The 25,975-nt window shown below is 51.2% G+C and overlaps 1 protein-coding gene across 1 annotated transcript in view; it reads right to left on the minus strand.

Moving 5' to 3' along the window:
* Nucleotides 1–25,975, minus strand: part of Ptr (patched domain-containing protein) — a 121,811-nt gene that overhangs the window by 3,979 nt on the left and 91,857 nt on the right. Inside the window, exons 2-4 of the mRNA XM_075682175.1 lie at nucleotides 11,865–12,197; nucleotides 8,936–9,141; nucleotides 426–763 (exon numbers count right to left, since the gene is read on the minus strand). Of these exons, the coding sequence (XP_075538290.1) occupies nucleotides 426–763; nucleotides 8,936–9,141; nucleotides 11,865–12,197 (877 nt within the window). The remainder of the gene's footprint in view (nucleotides 1–425; nucleotides 764–8,935; nucleotides 9,142–11,864; nucleotides 12,198–25,975) is intronic.

Consider the following 25,975-nt stretch of genomic DNA (forward strand, 5'->3'; position numbering starts at 1 on the left):
TGCTTGCGGGACCATTACATAACACATAACACGTTGCTAGATTACGGTTTTCTTCTGCCGGGAAGCGCCATGTTTCTCCGATAGGCGAGTTTGCGAGTTCTGAAAACCCCCATCTTTGAGAAGTATGAACCAATAATTTTCATTCCGACAAATCTGAAAACTTCTCTTATACGCCACGCTGAACAGTTGCGCACGTGGCAGATTCAACCCCATTTCTCTTCCTTCAGCTCACCATTTCAGCGCATTTACCACCAACTTGACAGACGCCTGCTCCTAACGCCTCCAAGGAACCGCATGGATAAAATTAATAATTTCATTAAAAAGCGTTCATAGTGGGCTTGTATATAGTGTATCAGCACAGTGCTGCCGTAGCAACCCGGAGGCTCAGTGATGTGTTCTCAAAATGTTCTCAATGAATAGCTTACCTTAGCATGAACCTAAGCCCCTGTATGTAGTCGTGGGGATCAGTGAGGTCGAACTGGCCGAAGTATCCCTTGAAGGGACCGTCCAGCGTCTGGCGACGGTATTCGCGAAACCAGCACTCGGTCAGCTCCGTGTTCTGAACGAAGCTGCTGTTCTCGAAGTTTCCGACGATCTCCTCCAGCTTGTCGTACACTTCGGGATTCCAGTAGTCGAGTGTCTTGTTCATCACCACGTGTATCCGTAGTGGGTACCGCCTGAAGTACTTGTCGTCCGTGTTGAAGAAGTCGCGGGCATACGAGGTATCCATGGCCAGCTTGTACCGCTCCAAGCCTTCCTTGACCTGTCGTTCGGGAGAACGATGATGACGATCAAGACGTGAGGTAAAGGTTAGAACTTAGCGAATTTGCGGAATGACTGTCGCGACTGAAGAGTAACGCGTCTTGCAGTGATCACGCCAACGTGAATTACAATGCCGCAATGGTATAACCCGTGGAAACGACGCGCTCCATTACGACAGTGACATTTCATGATACCATATCGTAGAAGGTATAGTGGGTCCAGATCCCAAAGGCGGCGTGTTATGAGTTCTTTTCATTTTCACTCGTTCTTCCTTTGTTTTATTGCTACGAGCACGAAGCAGGGCATGAAGATAATGCTGTGTAAACTAAACCACATTGATAACACTACGCCTTCCTTGACTGGTCATAGTTGGCTCCTTAGGTAGTGCCGTATTGACAAATCCTCGAGGATAGAGATCTCAGGCATATGGTTCGACTTTAAAAGTAGTAAGGTAATATATGGGGTTTTATGGCGCATGGGCCAAGTGTGACGAAAGAGCGCCAGGCTAGTTTTAATGAGTTGGCATTGTAGTGGTGAATGGCGAGAGATTGAGTAAGGTAATAAACCGCGAAACGATATAACTAATTTTACTCCTTCGCAGATGGTCGATCTTCTCTTAAAGGGAGGTAGCCGAAGAAAATCCCAGGCGCATTCGCCATTGGCGTACACCGCTACGTTAATATGCGAGATGAAGCATTTTCGTGGCAAAAACATGTAATTCGTAATTCTGACACGAACAGAGACAAGACACAATTTTGACGAAGACTGTCCTTTTTTACGCCATATTCTAGTAGCTTCAAAAGCTTCATGGACAGTGGGAGTCTTCAAGTTTAACTCGTCCCCCAAAATAGCGAAGTTTTGAACAAGGTGAAAGTTTTCCGTCTGAGGATATCTCTCAGCTTCAACCTCCGGTGTCACCAAAGAAGCTAATTGCTCGCCCAGATCACAATTTATGTTTTTTTTTCTGCTTCGTTAATGTGTGCGCAGAAGAGGATGTCCCCGTGCATTGGTAACCCGTCACTGCTTAGCCAACAACATATAGCATAGCAGACACAGGCCGGCTCAGGCCTCCTTTAAGTTCGCGTCGCCTGCTTGGAACTCGAACGCGTACGCGTGAGCTCTGCATCGCGAAGTCATTAAGGCACCAATATACTGAGGCCTGTTGTAGTTTAGAATTCTTCGACGCTCTGTTCAAAACTTGGTGGCGAAGGGGAAAAAAAGGAGAGGAACCCGCGATATCATTGCGAAGCAATGTGGAATGCAGTACAACGTTGTTTTTTTTTTTACATTTTGGTCGATCTTACAGTAAAGATGTTCACTGAAAATGCCTTCGTCAATAATGAAGTTATCTAGCACTGCAGTCAGCGATTAATGTTCACCGCAAATTCTCCACGAACAAATAAAAGCAACAAAATACACCAGAGCTATGGTGGGTATAGCTCACGGTGAAATTAGCACTGTGAAGAGAAATTTCGATAGCTGCACGGAAACTTCAAAGGCACATCTCAGCACGTTTTCTCGATCGGTTCCATAGGCTTTTGTTGCGATTTGTGACATCACAGCCTATTCACCATGGGTTTTCTGACACTAATTGGAGATGTCTTTACGTGTTGGCGCGATCCGAATATATTCGATTCGTGATGTTAGCCATGGCTGTAAAAAGCTTTAGGATAATATTTCAGCGAACGTGATTTGATTATATAAGAACTTCAACCAGCTTTGAACACCTTACATGTAACGATAAGCCGTTCTTTCTTTCCTTCCTTCTATTCTTTCTTTCCTTTTTTTCTTTCTTTTTAAAGAGCTTCAGATTTCCTTAAAGGGGCCCTCCAGCGCCATTTTTGGGCCACTATATTTGCTTTAGATCTATTCTCAGAAGTTCATCGAACACAAACCACAAACCACAAACCAAAGAGACTTACGAAAGTTGACCCATGCAAACCCAAGTTATTAGTCAGAAAACACTCAAAATACAAACAAAATGAGAGTGACGCCTCAGTTCACAGACGCGCAGGCGCTTTACTCGTTTATTGGATTGGATTGGAAAAACTTTAATAAAAGTCCCGCAGGACGCACGTCAGCGCGCAGTGGGCGTCGCCCACGCAGGGACCGACAGGGAGTACCTGGCGGCCGCTGCGCGAGCCTGCTGGACGGCCCATTGCTGGTCTTGTAGGAGCGGGCTTCGTATGGTCTTCTCCCACTTGTCGGAGGTAGAGTCGGGCGGAGCGTTTCTGCACTCCCAGAGCACGTGCGCGAGTGTCGCGTGCCCCCGCACGAGGGGCACGCATCGTCTGGGTAGACGTCCGGGTAGATGATGTGTAAGGTGGCGGGGTTTGGATAGGTATCTGTCTGTAATAAGCGTAGCGTTAGCGCCTGCGGCCTGTTTAGTTTGGGGTGCAGGGGCGGAAAGAGACGTCGTCCCAAGTAAAAGTGTTTGGTTATTTCACTGTTGGTTCTCCAACTCATCGAGACGTGGTTGCCCGGGGGTGACGGCGCGGTCGGTAAGCGCGCGCGCAGCGTCGTGGGCTGTCTCGTTGAGGTTGGGCGGGGCCCCCGGGATCCGACCAAGGTGGGCGGGAAACCAGATGACGGTGTGGTATTTGAGGGTGCTTGGATCAGCGCCGCGGAGGACGCGTAACGCCTTGACGGAGACGACTCCTTTCTCGAACGCTTTGATGGCCGGTCTCGAGTCGCTGAATATTGTCGTTCGCTTATCGTCGAGCGTTGCCAGGGCTATGGCCACTTGCTCCGCCACCTCGGGATCACGTGTGCGTACCGTGGCGGCGTTTAAAGTCCGTTGCGAGGACGAGACCGCTACCGCGGCGAAGGCTCGGTTGCATCGGTAGGCCGCGGCGTCCACAAAAGTGACGTCGTCCGCTTTCTTGTTTATTCGTTTGAGGAACGCGGTGGCCCGGGCTAGGCGCCTGCCTCGATTGTGTTCCGGATGGACGTTTCGCGGTATGGGTGCGATGGTGATCAGGTCGCGGAGCTCGCGGGGAACCGGCGTAAAGTGCGGTGGATCCTGGGTGTTCGGTGGGAAGTACCCGAGCTCGCGCAAGATGTGACGGCCGGTCTTCGTCATCGTCAGTCGTACCACCTGCGCTCTCTCCTGAGCCTCAGCGATCTCTTCGAGGCTATTGTGCACTCTGAGCTCGAGGAGTCGATACGTCGGCGTCGTGATCGGGAGCCCAAGGGCCCGCTTCACTACCTTTCGGATGAGTGTATTGAGCTTGTCACGCTCCGATCGTTTCCACTTATGCGTTGCTGCGACGTAGGTGAAGTGACATAGGGCGAACGCGTGTGCGAGACGCAGCAGATTGTCTTCTTTGAGGCCGTGGTGACGGTTGGCCACCTTGCGTACAAGTCGTATTGCGTTGTCCGTCTTTGTCGTCAGCTTGTAGACCGTTTGGATGTTTGATCCGCCCGCCTCGATAATCATTCCCAGTACTCGGATGGAGTCGACCTTGGGTATTGGGCGACCGTCTCTGGTGCGGACAGTGATGTTGCGCTCGGTCGGTGGTTTCCATCCCTTAGGCCTTTTGCCTTGTCGTTTTGGGCTGCACAACAACAGCTCCGATTTGGTGGAGGAGCACTTGAGGCCCGTGTGGTCGAGGTAGGATTCGGCAGTTTCGACTGCCTCCTGCAGAGCGGATTCGATAAAGCCGTCCGACCCCGCGGAGCGCCAGATGGTGATGTCGTCCGCGTATACCGTATGGTTGAGGCCTTGTATCTTCGACAGGCGTTCGGAGAGCCCAATCCTCACCAGGTTGAACAGCGTCGGCGAGAGGACGGAGCCTTGGGGGGTGCCACGCTGTCCGAGCTCGGCTTCTTCCGACGTGAGGTCTCCGGCACGGAGCACGGCCTTGCGACGGGTTAGGAAGGAGCGGACGAACTCAAAGAACCGGCGCCCAAGCCCTAAGGCCGTGATCGCCTTTAGTATTGCCGAGTGCTGGATGTTATCGAAAGCCTTCTACAGGTCAAGGCCGAGTATGGCGCGGGTGCCCCAAGTAGCCCCGGCGTATATGATCTGGTGTTTCAGGAGAAGCATCGTATCCTGAGTCGAGAGCCCGGGTCGGAAGCCGATCATGTGGTGTGTGTAGCAGTCCTGGTCTTCGAGATGCCGGCCGACTCTGTTGAGTACGACATGCTCCGCCACCTTACCCACGCACGACGTGAGCGAGATGGGGCGAAGGCTATAGACGCCAGGCGCCTTGCCTGGTTTCGGAATGAGGATCGTCTGGGCGAGTTTCCAGGCATCAGGTAACTCGCCCCGCCCTCACACGTCATTGATGGCGCCCGTGAGGTACACGACCGAGGGCTCGTCTAAGTTCCGCAGGAGCTTGTTGTTTATGCCATCGGGGCCCGGGGCGGAACAGCCGTTTAGTTCGTGGAGAGCTCGGCGTATCTCTTCGACAGAAAATTCGGCGTCTAGGAGGCTGTTGTCGGTACCTATGTAATCGGGATGTAGGGTCCGCGGGCCTGTGGGTATCGGCAAGTACTTATGCACAAGCGTCTTGACGATGTCCTCCAGCGAAGCGGTGCCTTTGGCCTCGTGAAGCACTTTGGTGAGCGAGTGGCGCTGGTCCGTGCGGGTGTTGGTGTCGTCGAGCAGGTGTTTGAGGAGGTTCCACGTCTTCCCGTTGCGGACCTGTCCGTCGACGGAGTTACAAAACTCGTCCCATTGCTGTTTGGATAGGGTGCTGAAGTGTTCCATTATGGTCTGATTCATTTCTGCAATGCGTTTGCGGAGCCTGCGTTTCAGACGCTGGCTCTTCCATCGTGTCACTATAGACTGTTTGGCTTCGAGCAAGTGGGCAAGGCGGCTGTCCATCTTCTCGGTTGGCATATCCGTGCTAAATGTTTTCGTGGCCTTAACGACGTCGGCCTTGAGCTGAGCCGTCCGCGTCTCGAGGTTCGGGCAGTGTCTGGAGGGAGTCGTGAGGCGCGAGTCTTGCGAAAGAGGTCCCGGTCGACCCACGTGTACGACTTGGGCTTCCTGACGATGCTGGGTAAGTGCACGGCCAGTATGAGACGGTCGCTGCCAAGATCCTCCGCAAGATTGGACCAGCGGGCATCGGCTGTGTTTTCACGAAGCAGAGATCTGGAGTGGTGTCTTTGTGCGTGGATGTGCCAATACGGGTAGGGAACGTCTTGTCTGTCACTAGGGTGAGATCGAGCTCGTTCGCATGCTGCCACAGCGCGGTGCCCTTGGGGGTGTCATATACGTAACCCCAGGTGCGATGCGCAGCGTTGAAGTCGCCAGCAATGACGAGCGGGTTCGAGCCAGCAAGACGTATGGCTCTCTGGAAGACGCGTCGGAAACGGTGACTCGTTTGTCTGGGGCTGCTGTACACGTTGAGTATGTACACACTTTGTCGGGACGCGTCGCTTGGGAGAACCTCCATCATGACGTTGTCCACCTCGGACGTGCCGAGGTCATGCGCGAGGTAGGTGAGCTTTTTAGAGACCAGCGTGGCGGTACCTCGTCCTCCCGCGAGGCCTGGTAACCACTGGTAACCGGTGAACGTGGCAGTGTGTGTTAGAGTTTCTTGCAGTAGGATTACGTGGGGCTTGGCGTCATGGCTGCGTAGGTATTGCTGCAGGGAGGCTTTCCGCGTAGTGAAACTCCTGCAGTTCCACTGCCAGATGCGGAACGCGTCATCTCGCCTGGCCATCTTGATGCTTGTGGGGGTCGGCCCGGGCACTTGACGGTTGGAAGGGGGCTGCGTGTGTGGGTGGATTGGGCGTGGGGTGTTGTGGCGAGAACGGCTTAGCAGCGGCAATGGCGGGGGCTGCGACGTTTTCGAGATAATGTTCGACTGTCCCCAACCGATTACCGTGGGTCGCGAGGGTTGACTGTACGCGGGCCACATTCTCTCCGAGAAAGCGGAGGCTCTCTTTAATTGCCGACAGCGTACTTTTAATCTCTTCTTACTCGGGTTTCAGTTCTGGTAGGGCACGAGCGACGGCGCGTTTCCTGGGCGCGCTCTCGCCGTCGGCGTTATCAGCGCTAACAGGTTGTGGCGGTGGTGACGGGCCTTGGCGGCGTTTTCGGCGGCGATAATGGCTGCGCGCGCACTCCTGTCGTTCTGCAGTTCGGCAATCGCGGCCGTAAGTTTGAGGATTGTCTCTTTCATAGCGGTGTTTTCGCGTTTTAGTAACGCTATCTCGGATGTGTTAGTGTCTGTAACGTGCTCTGGGAGTGAGCCCGACCCAACCTGTGATGTGGTGTTATTTCTTCTTCCCCAGACGACATCTGTCCAGGTGAGGGTGCCTCGTTTCTTGTTGCTTTTTGGTGGTGCTGGCGAGCTTGGCAATCGTTGACAAGAGGGCCCGGAGCGGGATCGAGAACGGGAGCCGGAACGGGACCCGGGCCCGGACTTGGAGCGAGAAATGGAGCGGTCCTGAGATGCGCCGCGCGGCGCACTATGAGAGCGGGCCCGTGGTCGGCTCCGGGATGTCGATGCCCGCCTGGAGCGGCTCCGAGATCGGCGCCTGGATCTGGACTGGGATCGGTTGTTGTTAGCGGCCCGGGCACCTCCAGGGAGTTGCCGGTAGGCGCCTTCGGTGGTAGCGATGGCGGACTTGGGCATTGTAGTACAGTCGTCGCCGTTCCTCGTCGAGCGTGCTCCCTCCCATCGCCGTCGACGGACCACGTATGGCATGTGGTAGCGTACCTTGCAGGCTTTGTCGGCGGCGAGATGGGGGCCACCGCATAGCTTACATTTGGGTGCACAGTGGTGCTGCCGAGTGGGGTTTGGGGCACCACAGCCTCGGCAAATAACGTCCCCGGGGTTTGGGCACACGTCCTCACGGTGGCCGAGCCGACCACAGGCGTAACATATGTCGACCTGCCTGCGGTACAGCGTGCAGTGCATGTTAGCCGAGCCATAGCGCACGAAATTGGGTACTCGATGGCCGTCGAACGCCACGATTGCTGCGGTGGTAGTGCCTATGCGCTTGGCGGCCAATGCCAGTGCATTTCTGTCATTGACGATTTTCGAGTCAATGTCCGTCGGCCCGTCTTCCACGGGGACCCCGCGGATGACTCCCTTGCAAGTGGACTGTGGTGCCGCTTCGTAGGCGCTGATCTCGTGGGTGAAGCCTTGGATGCAAATTTGCTTTACTCGCACGTAGCGGTTAGCATTTTCTCTGAACAGAGTGCTTGCCACTAAGATATTCTGTTTGTTGTTGGGGCAAAGCGTGTCCGAGTGTTGTTGTGCCGGGGCGAGGCCAGCCGAGGCGGAAATGGTGTCGGCAACCACCGCAGGGCCACCCTTTGCTATGTTAAGTCCCCCACGAGGCCTTATAGTAATACGGATGTCATCTTCTGGAAATGGCGGCATTCTGCTCGCGCGGATGATGGTGTTTTTAATCTTTTCACGGCCGCGGGTCTCAGTTGCTCCACGTTTCAACACGCCATATGGCGGAGTAGGGTTAACGCTCTCACGTTTGGCTGCGGCGCGGCGAGACGTCCCCGGGGTTTGGGCACACGTCCGCACGGTCTGCCAGCCTTGATCCGGAGTGATTTCCTCCACAGCAGTGGTATTCCTCCCCAGTGATTTCCTTCCCAGCCACTTGGTATTCCATGTCTGAACACAAGAATTGTAGCCCATGCAGCGGCGGCGACGACGTGGAAGAGAGAGCGACGCGCCAGAAGCGGCGCCGCGCTCGACACGTAGGGTTAGAAGCTCCCCTCGTTAGGGCTAGCGAGGCGGAGGCCGGGTGACGATGGCAAAACCGCTGTAGACGGTAGAGATAAACACTCACAGTGTCCAGGAAAGTGTTCACAGGGTCTGTGAAACTTCACAAAGCCGTCTTGCACGAAAACATTGGTAGAAACAAGAGCCGAATTGAATTCGTCCGCACACTCCGGCGTCTTCTCCTTCCTCCACTCGTTTATAGGCATTGTGAAAAAATCCATTCACTTTTTTGTTGTTCTGCTAGATTAACGCAATAGTTAACCTAGCTATTCAACGAACGGCTAAGGATTTCGAAACTCTCAAACACGAACCGCGCGCTAGGTTTCTGTTTTCCTGGCTTTTTTTTTGTTTGTTTCAGCGAACCTACTATGGAAAACGAGCGCAAGGAAAGGGTTTCTCAAGCGACAACGCAGAATAAACTCCCTGCGACTTTGTCTATATAGGCGCGCACTTTCCGGAGGGGGACTTACTTGCGTGCATCCCCACAGTCCGATGGCGAGGTACACCAGAAAAACCAGGATAACCAGAATCTTGATGGGAAACAGGCTAAGCAGGCCGCCCCAGGTGTCGCGGAAGAAGGTCATCATGATGTGCTCCCGGTTGTCCAGCGGGTTGTCCGGGTCGTTCGGGTTAAGGCCGCCCGTGCACAGAGCCCGGAACAGCCACGAGCGTCCTCCTGCAAAACGGCCACACCATTGTACATTGGTGAGGTACGACACCAGTCCCTTTAGTTTTTAAAAACCTAATTATGGGGGTTAACGTGAAAAAATAAAAAAAAAACGACGATCCGACTGTGAGTCACGTCGTAGTCAGAGATTCCCGATGCATTTTGACCACGTGGGATTCATTAGCGCACGGGCGTTATTGCAGTTTGCCCCGTTCGAAATGCGGCGGCCGGGACTTGATCCCGCGACCTCGTGCTTAGCAGCGCCACGCCGTAGCCGCTAAGCCATCCCGGCGTTTGACATTAATTAGATGACACTTCGTTACAGCAGGAGTTGAGGTGATGCTGCGAGCCTAGAAATGCTGACGAAGCAGAGCGCTCGCCAATTGTTGCGACGCTTCGAAGAAATTAAATTATGGGGTTTTACGTGCCAAAACCACTTTCTGATTATGAGGCACGCCGTAGTGGAGGACTCCGGAAATTTTGACCATCTGTGGTTCTTTAACATGCACCTAAATCTAAGCACACGGGTGTTTTCGCATTTCGCCTCCATCGAAATGCGGCCGCCGTGGCCGGGATTCGATCCCGTGACCTTGTGCTCGCGACGCTTCGAGGCTACGTGCTTCGTTGTACAGAACCGACACGATTTATGTGTGTTCTCAGTTTCTCGTGCAGTCGCATAGAGGTCAGGTTGTTTGTGTGGTTTGTTATTTGCATAGACGCGGGAAACAAATTTGGCTACCATGGAGCCGGCTATCACGTCATCGCTAAAAAGCGCTGGCGGAGAAGTAGAAAAAATTTTTAAAAAGGCGCAAGAAGTAAAATGAGGTCAAGTGAAATAAGACGTCAAGCGGGAGATAGAGACAAAAGCAAATAATAGACAGGAATCTTCACCATAGAATACCTCCGGTTGGCTAACCTGTACTGGGAAGACATCAAGTAGCTGATGTAAAACAAAGCGGCGATACGAGTGCCTTGTCATTTCTGGTTAAAAGCGGCAGCCGCTGCATGCGTTTCCTGTTGTTGTTCCTGTTGTTGTTGTTGTGCACAGCAAGAGCAGCCCGTGGCGTTCCGGTGCCAGTGTACGGTGCTCCTGACACTAGAATGACCATGCAGCCACACCGCGTCCGCTAAAACCGTCATGCTCTTCGCACCTGTGCTACAACCTTCATCAGTCCGTCCGTCCGTCCGTCCGTATGTCTGTTCATTCGTACGTGCGTGCATGTATGCAAAGCCTAGTCATGTAACATAGCTTTAGCTTATCCGCATACCTATTACCCTATTCGGAACATCATGTTACCGGAGACACGGACCACAGTATAGAAACACTGGCAGCGTCATCTCGGGACGCTTTGTTCAACCACAGTCTGTTAGGAACGTTTTTGTATTACGCGGGTGTTCTCGTCGACGAGAAATACTAAAGAAAGACTACATGTTAATGATTATGTCACTGATTATGTCACTTGTGTACTCTGCCGCTTTGCAACAGCGGCAGAGTAGACAATATTGTCGGTCCCTGCATTTAATAGCTTTGTGCTCAATCTGGGTAAACTACGCGGAGATGGCGCTATCATATGAACATAGGATGGCACCATCTTACGTGGGTATCAAGTCTACGTCTGCGGTAACCCGGTATTCCGTGAGCGGTAATGCGCCTAATGACAAATTAAAAACAGAGTTTTAGCTTGTGTGTAAGCTTATTACCGTTTGCAGTTTGACGGAGCCGTGGACTGCAATAGCAAGGCTGCTAGCGCCATGTAACGGCCCTTTGTCCAACTACAATGCGTTTGAAACATTTCTGTGTTGCGCGAGCGCTCTCGTCGAAGTAAGGCTATAAAACGAATGTACGTTAATCATCGTGCCTCTATATGCAATGCTTTACAGGAGCAGTTAAGCAGAATATGGCAGGTTACTGCAGTATTAGCTTGGCGAGCTCTCTGTATAAACTCTTCATCACAAGTAGGCGCTACTAGCATTGTTGATGCCGTACACTCTACGGTGGCGAGATGTTTCGTAAACAGTAGAGGGATTTTGCGCGTCCGGCATTCCGGTATACGCAATGGCGCTGCGGATAGCCGGGTTAGCGGTGGCGTAAATGTGAGCGGCCGAGTTCGTGGCACCACCTGGTGGTGCAGAGTTCAGACAAACATAGAGCTGTTACTGCATATATTAATCAAGTGTATTTTACTTCGCTATGGATCTAAATTTTCGGTAGAGGTGGGAGCACTTCGTCCTTTTTATTGTCTTTTTTCGGCAAGAACATTCATGGAACACGTAAACGTATCTATGCGACATTGCGGTTAGATGAAGCATCACAAGATGACGCTACGAGAGTCCTGTAGCCCGATATTACGCAAACGCCACTGCGTATACCGGGATACCGGACGAGCTAAAGCTCTCTAATATGGAGTTTGACCGTGTCCGGTATTCCGGTAAACTCAAGCGGACGGAGAATTTTACCGAATGAGTGATGGTGCGATCCTTAACGGCCTGCACGGTGTAGCCATCTGGTGGTGCAGAGCTTGCAACAAGACCAACCTACAGCTAATATTGCAGCAACCAAGCGTATTCTACTTCGCTGCTCGCGGAAACGCGATTACGCAGCACGATTACCGGGTGGCTGCACCGTGCAGGATGTTCACGTTCACGCCTCTGCTCACCCGGTAAAACGCCCAGACTGCTTGCGTTTACCGGAGTACCGGACACGCTAAAACTCTGATACAGCGCGCACTCACCGGCTTGCGACTTGGGCATGGTGGGGAAACAGAGCAGGCCGTGCAGGTTTCTGCGCTCGGCGTATCCGGAGAGCGCCATGCAGCCGCCGAAGAAGGTGATCTGGTAGATGTAGGTGAACAGCACGGCCACCGCGGTGTAGATACAGAAGATGCGCACCGAAGGGAATGGCGTGATGGCGCCGATGCAGAACGAGATGAAGTTGGTCAGCGAGGTGATGGTGATCGAGACGGCCGCCTCGCGGTACGTCTCGCCCATGCGCTCCACCACGCTCTTGCGAGGACTGGTGCGCCTCCACGCGGCCAGCAGCACGAACGTGTCGTCCATTCCGATGCCTGCGCAAGACGGTTGGAAACGACAGGATTATTTAGTTGCGCAGCACCGCAGTTTGCCGAGCGGAGTGGAGCATCTCAAGGAGTCATACCGTGTGCTGGTCGGACTTATTACAACGTTCTGTAATACCGTTACCGCACTAGAACTACAGCTACCGTGCCTGCACGCCATGTGCCATATGAGCATGAGCAGCGTGGTATATACACCAGGCACACGCGTAGCTGACATTTGGCTACGTCTGTATTTATTATTATTATTATTATTATTATTATTATTATTATTATTATTATTATTATTATTATTATACTGCTTTCTTACTAGTAGCTGCAGCAGTGAACGATGATGGCTGGCGATCATGTTAAAATAGGCACTAGTTGTTGACGCGAAAGGCTCACCAAACAGCTACACGTCCTTGGTAAGTCTTTCATTAAAAGAAAAGCATGCATAAGATTCTAGCGCCGACCAGAACAGTGAAACTTTGAATAACAAACCAGCAAACAGACAGTGTTTACAGAGAAAGAATTCAGTAAGGTAGCATCTTTCTACACCACTCTGCACCCCCCTGCATGCCTGCATGCGCAAGTACGTACGCACACTGAATATCAGAGGAAAAGTAAAAACACGTGAAATAGCAGTGGAGGTACGAAGCATGGCACTGCATGCGGAATCACTCGCCACACGGACGGTATATAGCAGAGTGTATGGTGGCGCATTCCGGGCGCCCGCGGTAAAGCGTTGAACACGATTGTAATGCCTTAGTGATAATTGCAGCCAGCAGCACCATTCTAGTGCTTTCCTCTTCGAGGCACGTGGACCCATTTTGGAGGAAGCGCACGGAAAAGACGACGGATAGTTTGAGAGACCTCGCATTTTTTTTTCATTCTTCTTCTCCTTCTCGAGTGTCCAGCGCGGAAAACAAAACAACGCACAGGCGCGGGCAGCAGCGCGGCTAGCCCAAGCAGGAAGGGAGCAGAATCGAATCGCCGCTGCGGAAAAAAAGTGCTCCCGAAGGAAAACTGCCACGACGGCGAAGAACATGTGGAATCGATGATGTAAGAGATTTCCAAGGACGGCGGTGCGCTCCAGGCGCGCTGCAGCCGGAGATGCGCGCCTCTCTCGTCTGTACACAATGCAATATGTACAGGCGCTTTTTCTTTGTATACACACACGCGAAGCACGAGGAAAACGTTGGACAGCGCTCCTTTAATTCTGTCCGTGCTTCGGGTGGCTGTTCAACCATACCACACTCTAACGCACACGAAAGGGTGCAAGTATTATACGCACTCAGAGAGAGAATTAAAAAAGAAAGGAACAGTAAGAGGAAGGCCAACTCGATCGAGATGCACGAATGCTCATGATAAATGCAATGTCGACGTACCGGAGTTGCGTGCACACAGTCAATAGATTCCCGCATTGGTTGGTGGGCAACTTGTGCTCTTGTCGAAGTAAGGCGAAGTATACAAGAACGAAACTGCAATTGGTTCGCACCTTCGCTGACACCAGGCAATGTTGCGAACGACGGAAGGAAAGCGGCTACCCTGTTTGAGCTCGATAAAGAGAACGGGTCGTAGGAACTACAGTCAGGGTAACAAACTGCCACCCGTATGAGGCACACCGACTCTCAGTGCAGCAAAACGAGACCTTAGGTGATTTGGTCACTTACTTCCGCCACAACAGCAGCGCCAGAAAACACACAAAAGAAAGGAACACTGACAGACACGGACAATCGTGTCTGTCAGTGTTCCTTTCTTTTATGTGTTTTTTTCTTTTTTTTGGCGCTGCTGTCATGCCTGCAATTTCAGTGCAGCGTCATATTAATGTTGGTACATATAAGTATTCGACGTTTTTCTTCCCCTGATGCCATTGTGGGTGCTCATCATTTCGAGTGCTTTACACATCGAATTTGTCTCGTTATCTGATAGACAATAAGGTCTCGGCAGTGGCAAAGCCGTTTCCTCTAGGTATAAAATTTAACGAGATAAACCAAAATACAGTGACGGCCTTATCGACCTCGTGAGGCGCTGTAGAACTTTCTGACAACAACGCGGTTCTCAAATCAGCGGTAAGTGCCCGTGCAGGTTATGATGGGCTCAATCGCGCGTTCCAGTTTATGACAATTAACACTCGAGAGCGCCGATCCACGCAAGCGAGAGCGCAGAAGCGCGACAAACCGACGTCGCATTCACTGGCGGGCGGGCCGGCCTTGCAGTCAGGCGCACTGTCCAGCTCTGCAGCAGCGGACAGTGCGTTTACGTCGGTCGGTCCGGTAGGTCACGCAAGGCCACCACTGCGGACGCATAACCAATCGTCCAGCGGCTGTCACGAAAGAAAGCAAGCACGCAGCCGCCATATCTCACAAGCGCGTAGCCCGCATGCTGAGGCTCTGCATGCTGCCAGGCCAATACTCGTTCCCCTCCCCCTGCCCCGTCCCTGCTTTTGTTCCCTTCCGAGCCAAACTCAGTATACCCGTACTTACGTCAGTGGTTACCCAGGCGTGTATGCGCGCGTATGGCAGTCACAAAACGGCGTTATGCATCGTGCCGCTCGCTTAACAAGCCAGCCGCACGCTAGGAAGTGCTTTCACGGTCCAACGTATAGACGAGCGCGACCGGCGTGCATGCCCCGATCAAGATGGCTGTCGACAGCCATAGTGCGACGCGAGGGAAAAAAAGAAAAGGAAAAAGAAAATGTACGCTGCGCAAGCTTCCAAATGAATATTTGAATTTCATGGCTGAATCAGACGCAGCGAGGCCTCGTCGGTGTAGGCGGCGTATAGCCTGCAATTGCGTACTCTAAACAGCACATTCTTTCTTCGCGAGAAAAGCGCGGTTCGCCGTTAAGTAGCCAATCAGTACACAAAGGCTGACATATCTGAAGTAGTAAGCAGCGCTAAACCCTTTGGCGCTGTCATGGCCAGGTTCCAAGCTTCCAACAACGAAGCGTTTAGATGTGGCCTTCTGCGCTATACCGGCGCTGTGCGGCTAGAGCGAGCGCGTCCGCAGATGTCAGGCATTCTACGAAACGAATGCCTCCGTCACACGCGAATGCTTGCGCTCTCTTGGCAATTCGCAGCCTCGCCAAGGTGCATTTTGTAAGTGCTGTAAGAGATTAGGAAACTGCCTCGAGGAGACTGGCAGGTTTGTAAAGAGCCGTTAAGGGGTCCTAGCACGCAACCATAGACATTTCACGGTCCTTGAAAAGCAGTCGAGCACTCGTGCGCCTACATTAACTTGGAGAATGTTGTCAGGAGAGCGCGGACCTTGATCTTCGAGTTACGGCATTGTGGAATTTTGTTAGCGTAACCGACTGTCTAATTAGCTTGCCAGTAAACGTATTGCAATTTACGGATTGCGAAATTGCCGGTGACGTATGCGTGAGCGGTCGAGTTAGTGGCGCCATCTAGCGGCGCAGAGTTTAGCCATAGAAGAGAGCCAGCTATCATTGCAGTGGCCAACCATAACAGACTTAGCTCAACGCGTGAAGCGTTAGCAACGACGCAATCGCTAACACGCAGTTCGCTTTTATTTCTGCCTTCGACGACAACATTCACGTAAACAAAAAAAAAATGGTCTTAACGCGTTGTGGTTGGACAAAGCGTCGCGTGATGTTGCTACCAACGGCTCCAATAGTCCATGTGATGTAAGCTCTGAACAGAATAATTTGAGGTTGTCTCTGTATATAAGAGGCTGCAGGTACTGGCGAGTAGATGGCCATGTAGTGGTACTGTATTATGCCTTAAACATTCGGCCGGCAGCCCGCAATAAATGTTTCCTGAACAGAAGCGCCAGGTCCTCCGCCACAAGAAACAAATCGTATGAGTTCGTCGGGGAGGCCTCGCATTTTACGCATGAGTTTCTGCGACTTGGCGAGTCTCTACGCTACACTGGTCACTGTACTATGAACGTCCATGTCGGAAGGGGGAAGTTTCTGCGCTAAAGTGATTGTTCAGGACAAAATTACAATTTGCCTGCTTCTGTTGAGGATACCTTGAACTACTACTATACACGTACTACACTACCAAGCAAAAAGAAAATGTGACCAATCTTTTAATCAGGACCAGCCGTCCAACAAAGGGCCACTGCCGCAAAGCATGTCCGCCTCTACGTCTGTCTCTCGGTCTCTGTCCGTGTATATATGTGTCTGTCTATGAAGTGAAGTTAGCCTAAGTAATACTGGAATTCGTCTCACGGGATTTAGTACTGTGTAGTTGACGTTTTAGTAGGTTAACAAATCGACGCTCCGACGAATCCAAACTGCAAGACATGCCTGATGCTTAGACTGACACTTTATGCCCGCACACACTACATTCAAAGCAAGGTCATGTTTCTATCTATTTTTCAAGCCATGTCGGTACCATGCAAACTGCATCAATATGGCTTCGCGTACATGTGTGATGGGGGGATGGAAGGGGGGGGGGGAGAGGTGCGCGCATGAGTGAGTGCGTGCGTACACAGATAAACATGGCTGACACCTCCTGCGCCGTTGCAGTGTAAGAAGAAGTTGGCTTTCACAAAACCAGAGCCAGCCGACGTCCTCGACCAGCTTGTCCTTGAATGATATTGCCGTATGTGAAGCCGCACAGTCCATAACGTTAACTCTGCTTTAGTTACAACCTCTTATTTCCTCCCATTTGTCGTGCCCTTCGCATAACAAGCGTCAAAGCTTCCGGCCACATCAGCACAAAAATGCGCGAAAACGACGCATACGTTTCGGTGCGCAAGTTGGGGTGATCAGGTGAGCGATGGCAACGATAGTGGCGAGCGTCGCTTTCCTGCGTGTCCCTGGACACCTTATCTACGCGGAGAAAATGCGCCTGACTTTTCCTTGCACTCTCGGTTTTGGTCATATCTGTGATCAACCATTTCCTCTCTATCCTAACTATTCTTTTTATCTTCCTTCTTTTATTTCTTTCGTTTGCACCCGCGCCTGTCATCTGGCTTCTCTCATGAACTCCGTCAACCGAGGAAAAGCGGATACGAAAATTGCGTCTGCGAGAAACGCAAGGACAAGGAGATGGCAAGCTGACCACACCGCATACACTGTTTTGTTAATGCCCGGGACACCCCGCACTTAAGACCTGAAGAGGGAAGACGGCATCAGATAAAAACACATTGTGACGCCATCCCCCACCCAAAAAAAAAAAAACAGTGCAGAAGATAAACATTCGCCTAGATTACCTATAAATGTATTTTCCTACACACTGTACGCTTCGTATCGGCACCGTATTTAGATTCATATATAAGTATCGCCATCGATTAAATGATATGCTTCGGTCTCCTTTTATGGCCCCGAAGCACCTCTGTATATTACACTGAAAGAGGGAGAGGCGCAGGATTATGGCGCGGGTGCAAATTCACGTAATAGATCAAGGCATAAGTTCACGGAAGTTCTTGTATGCGATGCGATGCCGTTCGACAGAGGGATCCTTCCTAGAGAGCGCCCGTATAATAATGTGTACACGCCATTACCTGTTCTAAACTGCAGCTTGGTCTCGCGCCGAAACAATAGATGGCGTGAGCAGTTCAGAACTAGGACTACATCCCGGATTACACATCTCGCTTGACGTCGATGCTCGGCATGAGTGGGCTAGCTACATCTCCAGAGCCATTACGTAGTGTAGGCTTACGTATAGTGTGCTAATGTACCTTGTAGTTAAACTTTATTTTTTGAACCGGCTTACCGGCTAGGCAATTGCTGCATGTGACCTAGCTTGCAAGCAATAAATCTTGTCGAAATCTGGAGAGAACGCATTATATATACGAGTGAAGCCCGAAAAAAACTAGCGCTAACTAAAATACGTTGTTTCTTTGCCGTTTTCACCCTCTTGCGTGATGTGACACCACCTCTGACGCCAATATACATGTAGTGGTGCGAACACGCACACTCGTGTTATTACTCGTACACGAGTTGTTCCATTCTATGCTTTGCCGTTCCCGTTTCACTTGTGAACGAGAGGACATCGGAATATCTCTACCATGGCTCGGTTCGAACAGCTGGGCGAACTGGGAAAAATACTATATGATCGTACGGCTGAGCAGCGGAAGACTCGGTGGCGATTTGCGACTGCAAGTAAAAAAAGATCGTATGCAACGGTCAAACTGGCACATCGCACCCTGTGTACGACCCTCTCACGGTTGTTCCTCGGCGTCATTGCACTAGCGATTGTCGTTTGTACCGAGTATTCGAGGACACGGACGATTATTCCTCTTCGCCAGCTTGTACTGCATGTGCTATAGTCTTCGATTAGAAACACGCCGCCTTTTTTGCCTTCCGTGGCCGGCCGTTCTCTATCTTAGGTCATCCGACCCTTTTCGTACAAGGCTGAGTGCGACCGTATCGCTTACATAATTGTCGCCGCTTATATACTTCCTGCATCGCAAAGGATGTCCTCGCGCCGAACGGTTATTTGCATATGCGCTGAAGTGCTTCCCGCCTTTCAACCCAAACGACGTCCTGTGCGCATATCGACGCCGTTCTCGGCCTCTTGGAACGAGCGACAAGCTTTCGTTCTTGGGCCGTACTTGGTTGTCTTCTGTCGCTCCTTTTATCTACATAGCGCTCTGTGCAGAAAGTTTCTAATGAATACCGATGCCGTCGATCGAAGTACCAGGCTACCGTTCACTGGGTGGCATATAGATTTGCTCTGTGATTAGGCAATGTTTTCCTCCAACTCTTCCTAGCCACAGGAGCCTTGCCATAGCAGCCATCCTTAGTGAAAGATTGACGATGGGTAAATGCTGCAAAACTGTCCTGAAAAGCAGACACGTCATTGATTGATTGATTGATTGATTGATTGATTGATTGATTGATTGATTGATTGATTGATTGATTGATTGATTGATTGATTGATTGATTGATTGATTGATTGATTGATTGATTGAAAGTGAACCTATTCACAGATCCGTTCACCCATAACACACCTATATATAGCTGGGGAATTCGGTGTCTATACGGTAACTTGCATCTGGTCTGTCAATTTCCATTGCAAAGAGAATTCGAACACCTAACTGCATGCGACACGTGTTAAAGCCGAGGAACACCATAAAACGGAAGCCGTAAAGGCGTTCAGGAAAAATGAAGGAAACACTATCGCGAGAAACACTGGCAAGCTATACCAAATCCGCCCGCCAACCTTTCCTGAACGTACGCACTTGCCATATACCTGCGCACCGTATACAAGTGTGAAAGACGGCACACCTTGTCACGTGCTTTATCCAAGCTTCGTTACCCAATGCAACGAGCGAAGATTGCCAGCGCTCTTTGTTCAGTAAGCGGTAGCGTTCCTTTGAAGTCAGCCGCACAAGGACGAGTCTCTCGAATGTCGAAGCACCCAACCTGAAAATGTCGCGTGCGGGAGTGGTCGCACGCTTCGCCGTGTTGAGGAAAGTGGGGATATCCTTGTAATGAGCAGACGATTGAGGACTACAGCGAATCGTATAGAGAAAGCCACGAGGACACGAAGTCCGTATGGAACGGACAGCGGAGACGCAGCGCAAGCCGGGGCATGGTTCCCAAGCTCTCATCTTCCAGTTCCAGCTGGACGCGCGTGTGTATATGTAGCCTTGGCTCGGTTTAGTGAGAACTGAGATAACGCTGTTTTGACGATCCCGTCGTATCGACGCATTTCAAGTAGCTTATAATCAGCGGTCTGCGCGTTATGGTACTAGTTGTACATAAATGCAGGTGATGAGATTGGGAAGCAGACCATCTGGGAGAGAAGATGATGGACAGTTGCTTCGCACGTGTGCCTCCCCTAGCTCCCCTCCCTTACCCCTTTGGGAGCACCTGCCCTCGAAAATGCTTATGTACAACGTACGAACAACACCCTATATCTTTTTTTTTTAAATATATTACCCATCTTGTGACGCCGCAGATGGGAAAAAAGATTCGGCTGGAGGAACAAGTTAAACAAGAAACATAGCGCGCTTCCTCCACGAGCGTGGGACATGCAACGCGAGAAGTTTGCCCAAAGCCGAAAATTACTGCGCGTTGTTCTTCATACCATACCATACCGGAGCTTTCGAGAATGGGCAAGTCAACATCTCGGCCACTGGGAAAACGAGCTTTCCGTTAGTACACAAGTACCAACACGGGCGCCCGCCCCCGCGGTTCATTCCCCCTCTCGCTTTTGCACGAGTACATATGATGGGACAGCGGTATTTGTTGGCCGTGTTGGCGCACCTGTTTCGAGTGCTCTGAATGCTTCTTTTTTTTTTTTCGATTCTGTGAGCCATTGTTCTAGAAGCATAAACAATTAAACACGCGTACGCATGCAGACACGCACGCACGCGCACGCATCAGTGCGAATACTACACTTCCCCTCACAGTAATCTCACAGTGGAGTGGCAGCTACGCAGGCGCGCTATGACCCTACGGAGGACGAGCTTGAGACTGCAGACGCGAGGTCAAGCGAGCTGCGCGCTCACGCGGAGGAACACGTACATTCGTATGATCGAACCCGGTCTGATCGGCGGTCGTCATTGTAATCACTGCTCGCTCCACGGTCGCATTAAATAGTAAGATGGGTGCACAGTTGTGGATCCATGTCCAAAACTCCATGTCCACTCCTTTCTTTTTTTGTGAGCGCATGATTTTTTCGTACAAAAACGAGATGTCGAAAGAAATGCGGCAGCTCGACAACCCGCGGAAATGCTTCCGCAAGCTTTTTTTTTTTCTTTGTATTTCCATACGCGATGCATAAGCGCGCGAGACGTCGCGTAACAACTGCGGCATCGCCGCGCGGCCCTTCTTTTTTTTTCCCTCGTGGATCACGCGTCTGTCGCAGGACACCAGCCACGGTCCTCCGCGTTGCGCGCGGCCTCAAATCCGCGGCGGGACTCCAATCCCGGCCGGCCAAGGGGTACGCGTGACTCATGCAGCGCATGGCGACACGGGCCTGCACGACGAGTCCCTCTGAGCTGGTGCTCCGACATCCGGTGTTTCCATTTTTTTTTTTTTTTACTCATCGCTGCATAATACCCGAATGAGCCCGCGAAGTGGTACGGAACGAAAAAAAAGAAAACAAAGAAAAGAACTTTAATACTAATTTTAATACTACCGATATCCGAGAGGATATCGGTAGTATTAAAATTGCGGGGTTCGACGCGTCCCTAAACTGCACTATAGGGCTATGCGTGGGACGCCGTACGTGTTTAGTGAAGGGGCACCGGATTAATTCTGACCCCGCTGGGTCATTCAACGCTCACTCAATGCACGGTACACGCGATCGTCGTTTTTGCTGCATTCCGACCCCACCGCAGAACGCGAACGGGATCGAACCTGGGAACTCGATCGTGTTCGGCAGCGATACGCCATATAGCCAGTGCGGCACCGCTAAGGGTCAGGTTTATGTAGTGGTATGCCAGCAAGAGTTTTCAAACGAATCTATAACGGTTTGCGGACAGGAAATTCGCGCTTCCGCGTTCGTTTTGTGCTGTGACGTTAAAGGATCCGATAGCACAAATGGGGAGTAGCAAGCCAGGCCTATGGATAGGCTAACCTATATACACAGCATTGAACAGGCGCCCTCTCGGATGTTATTTTTGAGGCTATACACATCGTGTTGAGGCGATCATGCTATACGCAAGGATGAGACGCAAAACACCCCGGTTCTGAGCATCACTGCAGGAGTACAAAATTGCTTAGTCATCGATGGAATAACACGGCGCTCGTTTACCTCTACAAAGCGACCTTTGCAAAGCACACTGGTAATTAAAGCCTGTAGACAACCCACAATGCAAACCATTGCCTTCCATTTATCTTCAGCCGATGGTTGCGCCCTGCTTTAAAACGACACGATGACGAATCGTACCATCTGTTTTCGGATTCAAATGTCTTTTTTTCTTTCCATGCAGGTTGAGAACCAAAGTGGCCCTTATACATCCTCAGTTTTTCAGCAGCGCGCATATTGCGTGTTGCTATACAGCGTGTTGCTATACAGCTTCGCAAATTCTCGAGCATTTATTCTTACGACTCGTGGTGCGGCCATTGAGTGACTCAGACCGCTTCTCGCTATGCAAGACGTGAGGCAGGCGTTCTCAATGGGCCGCAAATGACGTGTCCGTCTTAAGTGCATGCATCGGAAGGACGCGCTTTGACAGAGACCCCGGAAGCGATTTGCACAACTCTCTCCTCTCCCAGGGTGCACGCCGCAAAGACGGGCGGGCAGGCGGCCACGCGAACGAGTAAACACGTAAACAGGCGAAAGTAGGGCGACGCGGCCACTGTACGGTGCGTCCGTTAGGCACGCGCGGCCATTGCGTTGAGTATACATGTAAGCCGCGCTGCAGTGACACTTCGACCCATCCGTGTATCGCGCCGCGTTAACGAACCGACGGCGCGACAAGCCCACGCAAACAAACACGCGAAGTTGCACCCACACAAAAAAAAAAAATACGAGGCGCTGACAAGCACGGCAGATAGGCCGCTGCGCTTCCGCAGTGGCCGTGCGTAAGGCATGCGTGCGTGTATGTGTGTTGGTGCGAGCCTGCGCGCGCGTGTGAGCGCCTGCTTTCCTGCAGAACGCCCGCGGGGAAGGCGAACGAGTGGTGCACATCTCGTTATTTTTGCCTCTTCTGCTGTGTAGAAAGCCTCTGCGGGCTGAGACTACAGTCCGCACACTTCACAGAGTGCTCCCGCATAATACGGTCATGCGGGCGCGACCTGCGCGTGAACGCTGTAACGCGCCCTATGCGACTCGCTTGCCCGGTCGCGTCACATCGTTACCGTATTCACGCCTTTTCTGTGCACCCCCCCCCCCCCCGTTTGCCTACGCATGCATCCGAAAGTACTTCAGTTTACGGACAACGTGGGTTACGCGGAGTGTCAGGGAGCTGGACCGGCTCTCCTGCTGATTTGTGGCGTGCACCCCTCGACGGCACCGGGCAACCAGTTATTTTGGTCTGCGCATAACGGCCACGCTGTACGATCGATTGCGTCGCTTTGTATTACGACGAGAGGCACTGTCTCTGTCGCAAGCAACCCGAGCACTTTGCAAGCGATCCGAACAGATTCCGGGTCCCCGCTTCGCGACGCCGGCGCGGCTGCATGCCATTGCAAGGTTGTGGAGCGGAACTTGAGGGTGAGACCTCCTTTGGGGCACTCTACAAACTCAGCCGCAAGGCTGAGAAAATGTTCCGCTTGCCTTTGACAAGGTCTCTACGCTGCGAAAATTGCGAAGACAAAAATGTGTTTTCTTTTTAAATTAGATATAGCATTATAAGTGAACTTCACCGAACTCAGAAGTGCTGCACCCACCTCGTAGGTGGACTGCACTGCCGAAGACTGCACTTCGCCTGCATTTTACACTTCCTTCGGCATTGCAGTCTAAATATATCCCAAAGCGCTAGATGTCACTAGGCAAGAAGGGGAGGAACTGACACGTGACGGGTTCAATCCCGTACCGTCGGTCACACATTCCTTTATAGAATTATGGGCGTGCTCCACCCACCTTGGAGGTATGCATTCGCGGTGGTGTCGAGCGCACGAGGTCGCAAACTTGTATAGGAGAACTGAAGAATATAGAGAAAGGCCACCTAGGTAAATGAGTGCATGCAAGGCGACGCGTGCGCTGCTGCCGGGACGTCACATTATATATATATGATATCTCATATCGAAAGAGTTAGCAGCGCGAAGTTCTATAGCCTAGTCGTCTTTTTTCGTCTCTCGTAGTAGTTTGTTGCCAGCTTCATTTGATACAGTTGGATACTCTGCGACAGTTGACGAGCTGTATACATACTTCTTTTGTCCGGGCTGATAACAACACGAAAATCGTGACGGTGCTGTTACATAAGCAACGCCCGATGCCCGTCAAGGCTGTTGTGCGCACTTGTCTTTCGCCGTGCAATGAACAAGTACCGCGTTGAATGCTCGAAGGCGCTTTACCTAAGCAGGGCCTCGGCAAATGATGTTGCCACTCTTGCGCCCCTGCAAAAAAACCCTCGTTTGAGCATGTATGTGAGTCGCCTTTTAATCGTAATAACGCTGCACGTTAATTATAATGACACGAGACCCTAAACACCTGCTCGGCATCTCAACTTCATGCTCCGTCTTTCTTTTTTTTTTTGTTCTCCCCCCCCACCTTTGTAGCGCCCGAGATTCCTGTGTAGGAGATTTCAGAACTGGATGGCGGAAAGTGCCTCACAACCTGTGAAGCGCACGCTTTGTCTCACGGGAAATGAGAGCCCAAGGTGAGTCTTCTCATTCTGCGAAGTTTCATCACATCACACGCAACGGCCTAATGAGTGCTCTATGCCGAGCAGGAAATGAACACAACAAGGATAACTTCTGTGAGAACTGCGAGACGGAATTTTAAAAAAAGAATGAAGCGGTGGAGAACGAGTTTCCGCACACCTTTCTGATGGCACCCAGCCTGGCAGCCAACTGTGTGACCGTTCGGTTGAAAAAGACGAACGAGAATGTCCCAACGTTCGACTGAAAACGTGTGTCCTTGACGTCGAAGTTTCGCGTAAGTCGCTACAGAAGTGGCCTCGCACGTCGTAACGGCAAAACGTCGGGACGACAGAAACCGACATCGTCACGGCGGAAGTAATCATGCTACATGTACAGTAGCTCACATTTCACCAGCAAAAATAAATTAAAAAAAATAAGAATTAGCCGTTACGAGAGAAGTTCGTTTAGGACTACAACGGCGAAAAAAAAAAGAAAAAAAAACACTGTGTTGCCTCTTTCGAGTGGGCAGGGTTACAGAAGTTTGCGGTCATTTCAAGAACGCTATAGAAACTATACGTATACACCTAAGGACAGGCAAGAACCTGTGGCCATTCATGGCGCCGCCACAGTTGCCCGCTATTTAGCATGGAAAGGGTGCCCGCGCGCTCTTCTTGGCGCTTGAGAATTGAGAAATCCGATCGCTAATCGTGTCTCAAGCGCTCGTGAATCGCATGCGAAAATAGTTCCGCAGTTAGCGCGTGAGAACTCATGTACACTCCGAGTAGGACCAGACGTACAAAGATTTTTTTTCCCAGTATACTTTTATTTTTCTTATCTTCCTACGAATCACTTCCCTGCGAACTTACGTAAGTACGAGAGACACAGTTGCGCATCGCTGGATTAAACAATGAATACCGATGTACTGCACCTACTGTGGGAAACTTAACAACGTGCGAACCTAAAGCTTATCTGTAGTGGGGAAAGATTCATTTTTTCCCAAGTTTCTCTCGCTTTTTTTTTTTTTTTTTGTCGTCGTATTTGAAGGATGTGCCCCAGGATCGAACGTCGCTATCTCATGAAGAAAATATTGATCTGCCATATTATTTCTTTGTTCTAGCCGCCACGATAGAAGCTTATTTCTTCCCTACACCATTTCGTGCGCTGTAGTCAATCTCTTGCGCATTAGAACAAATAGACGACCGGCCTTTGTTTTTCTTTCTCTGCATACTAGAAACTGGTACACAGATCGCGCTGTTTATTGGCGCGCCAGGGAAGGCTCTGAAGACGCTGTTGTGTTTCTTTAAGCTCAGTGTGATCCCTGTCGTCCCTGTCAATCGCATGACACTTTACTTGTCCTCGCGTGTGCTAAGAGAATCTTCTCCGTTATCCTTCTATTGCCTTCTTAGCCTTCCATTCTGTAGACAGTGTAGGGTTGCTAACCGGATGCATTTTATCTCTTCGTATTCTCTCTCTCTCTCTCTCTCTCTCTCTCTCTCTCTCTCGTCCTATCCCAATTTCAGGAACCGAAGGCGCTGTCAGGCCAGCTTCACAAGTGTCCGTCTGGTGAACTTAAGTTGATACAGTGGGGACGCTAATGACTTCGCGGCCA

The sequence above is a fragment of the Dermacentor variabilis genome, chromosome 2 (genome assembly GCF_050947875.1).
Source record: "Dermacentor variabilis isolate Ectoservices chromosome 2, ASM5094787v1, whole genome shotgun sequence".
NCBI lineage: Eukaryota > Metazoa > Arthropoda > Arachnida > Ixodida > Ixodidae > Dermacentor > Dermacentor variabilis.